This window comes from Eschscholzia californica, unplaced genomic scaffold (assembly GCF_041429995.1).
Source record: "Eschscholzia californica isolate CP2 unplaced genomic scaffold, dmEscCali1.0.p SCAF_6, whole genome shotgun sequence".
NCBI classification, from domain to species: Eukaryota; Viridiplantae; Streptophyta; class Magnoliopsida; order Ranunculales; family Papaveraceae; genus Eschscholzia; species Eschscholzia californica.
This window is the reverse complement of record NW_028238483.1, coordinates 11,545,567-11,554,100: the sequence shown is the minus strand read 5'-3', so window position 1 is coordinate 11,554,100 and position 8,534 is coordinate 11,545,567. Positions and strand designations below refer to the sequence as shown.

The following is an 8,534-nucleotide window of genomic DNA, read 5'->3' as shown; positions in this document are numbered from 1 at the left end:
CTCATGGCCTCCCTAAATTCAGCAAACATGGTTGAATCATTTCCTGTAAATATTAAGTCATCTACATATAAACAAACAATAAGTAGACTTCCATTTGAGTTAGACTTAATATATAAGGTAGGTTCATAGGGACACTTAAGAAATCCATTTATTTGAAAGTAAGAATCAATACGGGTATACCACGCCCTCGGTGCTTGCTTCAATCCGTATAATGCTTTCTTTAGCTTAAGAACCTTGTCTTCATGTCCTTTTCTCACATAACCAACTGGTTGATCAATGAATACTTCTTCATCAAGATGACCATTGAGAAAGGCTGATTTCACATCCATTTGATGGATTTTCCATTTCATTTGGGCAGCTAGAGCAATCACTAGACGAATAGTATCGAGTCTAGCAACGGGTGCAAATACTTCATAGTAGTCAATTCCAGGTTTTTGTTTGTAGCCTTTTACAACAAGTCTAGCTTTCAATCTGTCCACTCCACCGTCTGACTTGTACTTGATCTTGTACACCCATTTGACGCCTATTGACTTTTTTCCTTTTGGAAGTGAAGTTAACTCCCAAGTGTTGTTCTTTTCTATTGAGTGGATCTCTTCATCCATCGCTTTAATCCACCCTTCTTCTTGTGTTGCTTCAGCAAAAGTAAGAGGGCAGCAGTCTGCAAATAACACAAAGTTTACAAGCTCCTCATCAGATACATAGTTATCATTAGTTATGACATAATCCTGTAAACGTGCTGGTTGAATACGTCTCCTTGATGAACTACGAACTACTGCATCATTGTTTAAACTGTTAGAGTCATCTACTATTGCTTCAGGTTCTGTAATAGAGAATGGAGGATTTGCATTTTGTACTTCCTGTTGTGTACCACCGGTTGTTTCTTCATTCAGATTTATAGTCATCTGATTTTTCTCTTCTTTCGACCAGTTCCAAGCTTCATCTTCATTAAACTCTACATCCCTGCTAACAATTACTTCACCTGTTTTTGGATTAAACAATTTATAGCCTTTAGTTCTATCACTATAGCCAATGAAAATACATTTCTGACTTTTACCATCAAACTTGCTTCTCTTCTCAGCTGGTATATGTGCATATGCTATACAACCAAATACCCGAAGAAGTTCAACGTTTGGTTTATGAGTACTCCATGCTTCCTCCGGTGTCATATCAAGAACACTTTTTGTTGGAGATCTATTTAAAATGTAAACCGCACAAGACACTGCTTCTGCCCAAAATACTTTTGGTAGGCTTTTTCCTTTTATCATGCTACGTGCCATTTCGACAATAGTTCTATTCTTCCTCTCAGAAACTCCATTCTGCTGAGGTGAATAGCTAGCTGTGAGTTGGTGCTTTATACCGTGACTTTTGCAAAAGTCAGAGAACTCGTTGGAAGTGTACTCCCCTCCTCTATCTGTACGGAATGATTTCAAACTACGACCACTTTGTTTTTCTACATAAGCCTTAAACTCTTTAAACATCTCAAATGTTTCAGACTTTTGCTTCAGAAAATAGACCCATGTTTTCCTACTGTAATCATCGGTAAAAGTAAGAAAATACCTTTTACCTCCATGTGAAGCAACCTCCATTGGCCCACAAATGTCTGAATGCACCAACTCTAGTTGTTCCTTAGCTCTTTTTGCCTTGCCCACCGGAAAAGTATCTCTATGTTGCTTTCCAAAGATACATCCTTCGCATAGTTGATTACAATTTTCCAGCAACGGTAATCCAGTAACCATTTCCTTTCTAGCCAACAATCTCAACCCGTTAAAATTTAGATGTCCAAAACGAAGATGCCAAAGCCAATTAGAATCCATAACAATAGCTTTAAATGAATAAATCTTTTCAGTTTGTAAAGCTAAAGGAAACATACGGTTTTTGGTCATTCTTACTTTGGCAATAAGTTCGTTTTTCTGATTTGTAATAGTACAAACCCCTTGTGAAATCATGATTTTCAGACCCTTTTCAGAAAGCTGACCCATACTTAGAAGGTTCCAATGTAAGCTAGGAACAAAGAAAACATCATAAATATATTCATGAGAACCATCTTTCAAACGTATTAAAATTTTACCTTTGCCCATGATAGAAACTTTAGTTTTGTTTCCAAAGTTCACTTCACCTCGAACTGACTCATCTAAGAGAGAAAACAACTCCTTATTTCCACACATATGGTTGCTGCACCCAGTGTCTAGATACCACTTGTCGAGGAACTTTTCATCCGAAGTGTTGCAAGCTAATAATCCTTCTTCAGAAACACTACAAGCTAACAGCAAGGTTCCATCTTCTTCTTCTTCTTCATTATCTAATAATCCTTCTTCAGAAACAGTACAAGCTAACAACGAAGTTTCATCTTCTTCATTATCTAATGATCCTTCTTCGGAAACACTATAAGCTAACAGCAAGGTTTCCTCTTCTTCTTCATTACCTTCTTCATTTTCAGAATAGTTGGCATAATTTTCATGTTCAAGATTATTTTTCGATAGCTTAACTCTACATTGTGATCGATAATGTCCATATTTCTTGCACCGAAAACACTGGATTCTGGACTTATCACTTCTCCCATTTTCATAAGTATGCTGATCAAAAGACTTTCCTTTGTCACTTTTTGATCCCTTTCCTTGATTTGATGTTCTTCCATTGCTAAAATTACTTGTCCCTGATAAAACCACCTTACTTTGAAAGACTTGTTCAATAGGTGCTACATTTCTTTGATTCATTCTGTGTTCATGGGAACACAATAAACCCATCAGTCCTTCCATCGTCATGGTCGAAAGATCCCTCCCTTCTTCAATTGCAGCCACAATATAATGAAAACGTCCGATAAGGACCTCATAATCTTCTCAATAACACGCAAATCATTTAATTTTTCACCGTTAACTCGTAACTGGTTAACGACAGATTCAACACGTGAAAAATAATCAGATATGGTTTCAGAATTGTTCATGAAAAGAGATTCAAATTCACCTCTCAAGGTTTGCAACCTTACACTTTTCACTTTCTCATCACCTTTGTAGGCTTTCTGCAGCAACTCCCACGCCTCCTTAGATGTAGTTGCTCGTGATATCTTTTGGAAAACAACCTCATCTACAGCTTGGAATAGAAAGAACAGGGCCTTCTTGTCCTTCTTTCTATTTTCTCTCAAGTTCTCTTTTTGAACTTGAGTTAAAGTTGTCTCTGCATCTTGACTAGATGGCTCTATGTATCTGGATTCAATAACTTCAACCAATTCCTGAAATCCAAACAAAGCCTTCATTTGGATGCACCATTGATCAAAGTTTTTTCCACTAAATCGAGGAAGTTGAGGCTGAATTGATCCATTCATTGTTGTCTTGCTAGCAATCAAAGAAGTAAACAAAGAATTGTAGGAAACCTAGCTCTGGATACCACTTGTTGAAATTAAAAGTAAAACTCAATCTCAGAAAAGATGAAACTGAATAGAGAAAAGAACGCAGTAAAACTGAAGCAAAGAACTCTTTTTATTACTCTTGATTCGATAATAAATAAACATGGCTAGTCACCTATTTATAGATGCTAAAGACTCAACTGAACACTAAGAAAACTCCTACAAATCAGCAACTAAGACTCAATCTAATTGACTAAGTAAAATAACAGAATTGGACTTATTCAAACTGAAACAAATAATGACTCGACTATTTTTGACTTTAGGCTAACCAGTTTGAGTTTAGGTTCCAACAGTCTTCAATGTCACATCCTTGATATTAATCCCGTCGTCGTGCATCATCTTCTTCGATTCTTTCAGATCTCAATACATTTCTTAATCGCTAAAAGGATCAAGTCTTTGGCATAATCCTAGTAAGAACATAACAGGGAATTCTAAGAATTTTCAGAATCATCTATGATTGAGGAATTTTCGGATGATCCAGGGATATTACAGTTTCGTATTCTAATCCAAACTCTGTTTTTTTCTTCACATAAAGACATCTTAACTAACAAGAACTACTGTTTATCTAATAATTCTCAAGGGTTCTGGATTTTGGATTTATAGTTCTTTTAGTAATATCTAAATTCAATTTTTAAGAATTTTATATAAGTTTAGTGAAGATCTGATATTGGGTTTTTAACCAGAGGAGTAATAATGGAGGAGATGAAGGAATGGCGGCCATGACCACCTCTGATTTCCAACAAATGCGATGTGAAACTTATTTGAAGAAGACTTGGTTTTGATTTTGTTTCAGGGAGTTAATATCGAGACTTAGGGTTCGTGTTAAATGGAAAGGGCCGAAATTTGGGTTGAGGTCTTTGAGGGGATCTGGTAAGATTAATATTACTTGTAAAGAAGAACAAGTAAGGAGTGATGGGGTGAGTTGATCAATGGAATGAGGAATTTCAGAGGGTTACTGTTCTTTCTTCTTATAAGGAGAATTTGTTTCTTCCGTGGGAAATCACGGTTATTGTCTTGTGTAGGGGTGGGAATCGGTTCGGACGGGCGGGAAACGGACACTAAGTCAACCGGTCCGGGCGGAACAGGCATAAGTCTTAAGTGTCCATTCGGACATCCGGACAAAACGGACGGGTATTTCGGATTTTTCTCAAACAAAGTGCCCGTCCGTGACCGTTTTGATAGTCGGGCAAACCGGATATCGGTCGGTCGGTCACCGGTTACTAATGAACACATAAAAAGAAATTATTCAAAATTAAAACTGTTTAGTAACTAAACACAACTTTCTAAACTCCTACTTTACAATTCCAAAAAGTACATGAATACAAAATTAAAAGATAATCATTGAGATTTCTCATAGATTACGATCGGTTATATTCTTCTTCACATGGATTACGATCGGTGCATTATGGGTTCTACGGTGTATTGTGGGTTCAAGGGTTACTGGTGAGATATTGAGATTTTGGAGGAGAGAGAGAGACTAGAGAAGTAGAGAGGTGAAGATAAGATTAAGAAAAGTGATTTCTAGGGTTATATATTTTTTTCTTTTGAAATCTAACGGTTGTAGCTAACCCTACAAATCTAAAGGCTTAAAATCAATCATATAGGCGGGCGGGTATAACTGGTAGGATAAACGAATGGATATGGACGGATTCGGTCGGGCGGATAATATCAGCGGGCGGATTCGGTCGGACCACCGGGTAAGGACCTATGCCCGCGTCCGTCCGCTTAAGCTCTTTCGGTCGGGCGGGTACGAACCGATTTGGGCAACGGACGGTCACAGACGCTTCGAACTCGGGCGGTCGTGGGAGGATTCCGGGTTTCCGGACCAAAATCTCACCCCTAGTCTTGTGGCAGACTTGGGTTTGTTTAATTATTGATGGAGATTATGTAAGGGCAAAGTGGGTATTTCTGTGAGTATAACCTTAAAGACGGAATATTCTCCTTTGATTCCGTCAAAAGGGAGTTCAAAGTGCAACACTGAAAAAAGGGAGTCCAAACAGCAAGTCAATTATAGGAAAGGGGGTCCAAACAGCAAATCTCCCTGTTGATAATGACAAACTCTATCAGCACTTGGTTGTCAGTGATTGATAGTGTTGACATAAGCTCCAAAACCCTGGAGCTCCCAGGTTCAATTCTCTGAGGAGGTGGAATCCATGGTTATTGAATTTGAGTCATTAAAAGTATCAATAATGTAATAAATTTGTCGGGTTCTAGGTCTCTTTTATGTTATTGGGCTTTAGGTCTCTTTCATTATTAGTTTAACTTAGGCAGTTATCGTGCTTATCACATCTTCATGATGTAGTGCCTTGCAATGATTAACGTAGATCGTAGTCGATTTCTAAAAGAAAAACAATGACAAACTCTAGAAAAACTGAAAACCCTAAATTTGATGATGACGAATCTGCACCAATGGACATGATAGGGGAGAGGAAATGAGATTACCGTTAAGTAGATCAGCAGAAACAACATAGATATGCCATATGCATAAATTAGTTACTTGCACTTGACCTACTTAGTTTTATGGATTTTGAGATATTAAAGTAGTTACTTGCACTTGCTACCATGTTCCTTTCGAAGTTAGTATTTTTCATTTACTGAAACTTTTAAGTTGGTTCATGATTGTTGATCAGAGGATATTTTGTTATGTAGGTCAGAAAGGTAGACATGCTTGACGGTGTAACCGTTCACCGATTAGAGAAGGGTTAGTATTTTCCATTTACTGAAACTTTTAAGTTGGTTCATGATTGTTGATCAGAGGATATTTTGTTATGTAGGTTAGAAAGGTAGACATGCTTGACGGTGTAACCGTTCTCCGATCAGAGAAGGTCAAAGATGAGTTGGTCTTGGATGGAAATGATGTCTAACTTGTCTCACGATGGAAATGATGTCTAACTTGTCTCACGATCATGTGCATTGATCAAGCAGGTTTCACCCTCTCTTTCTCTCTCTCTCCCTCTCTCTCTCTGGGTTTTGTTATGATAATTGTGTTGATTGAAATACTTTTTCGACAGAAATGCCACGTGAAGAACAAGGATATCAAGAAGTTTCTTGACGGTATCTACGTGAAGTGAGATAGGAGTTATTGTAGAAGAAGAATAAGATGGTAATGAGGGGTGGTAGGGTTAAGTTGGCTTTGACCGGTGCCTATATAGTTGTAGGGTGCTAACAGAGAAATGAGCAGTTGGGCTTGGTGCTAATAGAGATGGATGCTAACAGCTTTTTAGCCCGATGCCTTTAGAAGCACCAAAAAGATATTTTAATCTTTATATATTGTATTTCTTTTTATCTGAATAACAAGGTCGCGGCTTTGGGGAATAAAGATTTATTCTCCGGGGAATAAATACTAAAGGAACATGTTTACATTTTAGACCGAAAATTTACAAAGTTGTATCTTCCCCCCTAATCTTCATCTTCCACTAAGTTTATCTTCTTCTTCTTCTCTCTAAAAACCCTAATCCTAAAAACCTAACAGTAGTACTACAAATCAAAATCCCGAATAAATCAAGAGAAGAAGATTGAGGAATTTAAAGACCAACGGGGTTCTTCTTCCATCAAATTCGTGTTGGAATGGATACTAAATCATTGTCAATCAACTCACCCAATTTTGATATAACATTACTTTGTAGGTTTCAAACTAATTGGATTTTTGAAGGTGTATGAATATTACTTCTAAAACTGAATTTGTAACCCTAATCCCTCAATCTTCTTCTCTTAATTTATTAGGAATTTTGATTTGTAGTACTATTATTGAGTTTCTTGGATTAGGGTTTTTAGAGAGAAGAAGAAGAAGAAGATAAACTTAATGGAAGATGAAGATGAAGATTATGGGGCAAGATACAACTTTGTAAATTTTTGGGTTAAAAGTAAATATGCTCCCTTAGACTTTATTCCCCGGAGAATTTTCTTTATTCCCCAAAGCCGTGGCCAATAACAATTATCAAATATTTACATATAACTCTTATTTTAATTTGTTCCGGTAAAACTCCTTTTATCTTATCTCACTTGGGGACAAATTTTAAGGGTCTCACGCACTCATTCAGTACTTCAGCCCCCAGAAGTAGAATCAGTCTCATTATCTTCTTCCAAAACCTTTTTTTAGGGTTTTTCCTTTAAACCAATATTCATCACCGTAAACCCTAGTTACAGTTCCAAGGAATGGATCAACCCGCAACCCCAAATACTGCTGCTCCACCTTCACCTCCCACCGCCCAAAATGGCTTACCCCAAAAGAAAAAACTCCCAACCCCAAAAGAACTTATCTCTCATTATGAATCTCAAGGACTTGAAACAAATGAAGCTTCACTGAAAGTAATTGAAGATCTTCAAAATGTATTATTTAGGGTTATTGGTTCAAGAGGTAAGAAAAAGGAGAAATTCATGGCACAAAGTTCAAGAACGCTTGAAACAATGAATACCCGTTTAGCTATTTTGGAATTGAAAGTGGATTCAAAACCTGGGTATGGTCAAACCCTAGCAATTGGAGTTGTAGCTGGTGGAATTATTAAAGGTGCAGGTAGTGTTCTTCCTCATGTTTTTGGTGCAATTGGGCAAATTTGGAACTCTGTTAGGAGTTCTACTAAATAATTAGCCTTCAATGGTTCTGCTTTTTCTTTTTCCTAATTGTATGAGACAGTAATTGAGGTTAAGATTGTAAGCTCCTCCCATTCGTTTGGGTTTAATTCTTGTCTTCACTTTGTGTTTGTATTATTTTTGGTTGAATATTAGAATCGAGTTGATTTTCCACTACCATTGAAAGAGGTTTGACGGACTTGGACTGTTTTTTATAGCAATTTGGGGTGAAGATTGTCATATGGGAGAATTACTGAAACCCCCGACTTTTTATAATGCGTTTACTGAAACCCCCGACTTTTATTAGTAATTACTGAAACCCCGACTTCCGTTAGATTTAACTTTCATATTTTCAATATTACTTTCTTGCCCTCTTATTAAAACCCTCACCTTTTGATAATGTGATTACTGAAACCCCCGACTTTTCTAACATACTTGCTCCCTTACTAAAACCCACACCTTTACTAATTGAGATTACTGAAACCCCCCGACTTTTGAAATAAATGGACAATATCAAAAGTCGGGGGTTTCAGAGAAGTTCATATTTTTCTTAATATAAAATCTC

At 37.1% G+C, this 8,534-nt stretch overlaps 1 protein-coding gene across 1 annotated transcript; it reads left to right on the top strand.

Moving 5' to 3' along the window:
• Nucleotides 1-7,402: 7,402 nt before the first annotated feature.
• On the top strand, nucleotides 7,403-8,149 carry LOC147531725 (ribosomal protein-like protein). Its single transcript, XM_086648134.1, has one exon. It carries the CDS (start codon nucleotides 7,556-7,558, stop codon nucleotides 7,982-7,984), a length of 429 nt encoding a protein of 142 aa, XP_086504260.1. The 5' UTR covers nucleotides 7,403-7,555; the 3' UTR covers nucleotides 7,985-8,149.
• Nucleotides 8,150-8,534: the final 385 nt, after the last annotated feature.

Excerpts from the sequence above, each read along its gene's own strand:
- LOC147531725 (XM_086648134.1), top strand. The coding sequence starts at position 7,556 with ATGGATCAACCCGCAACCCCAAATACTGCTGCTCCACCTTCACCTCCC.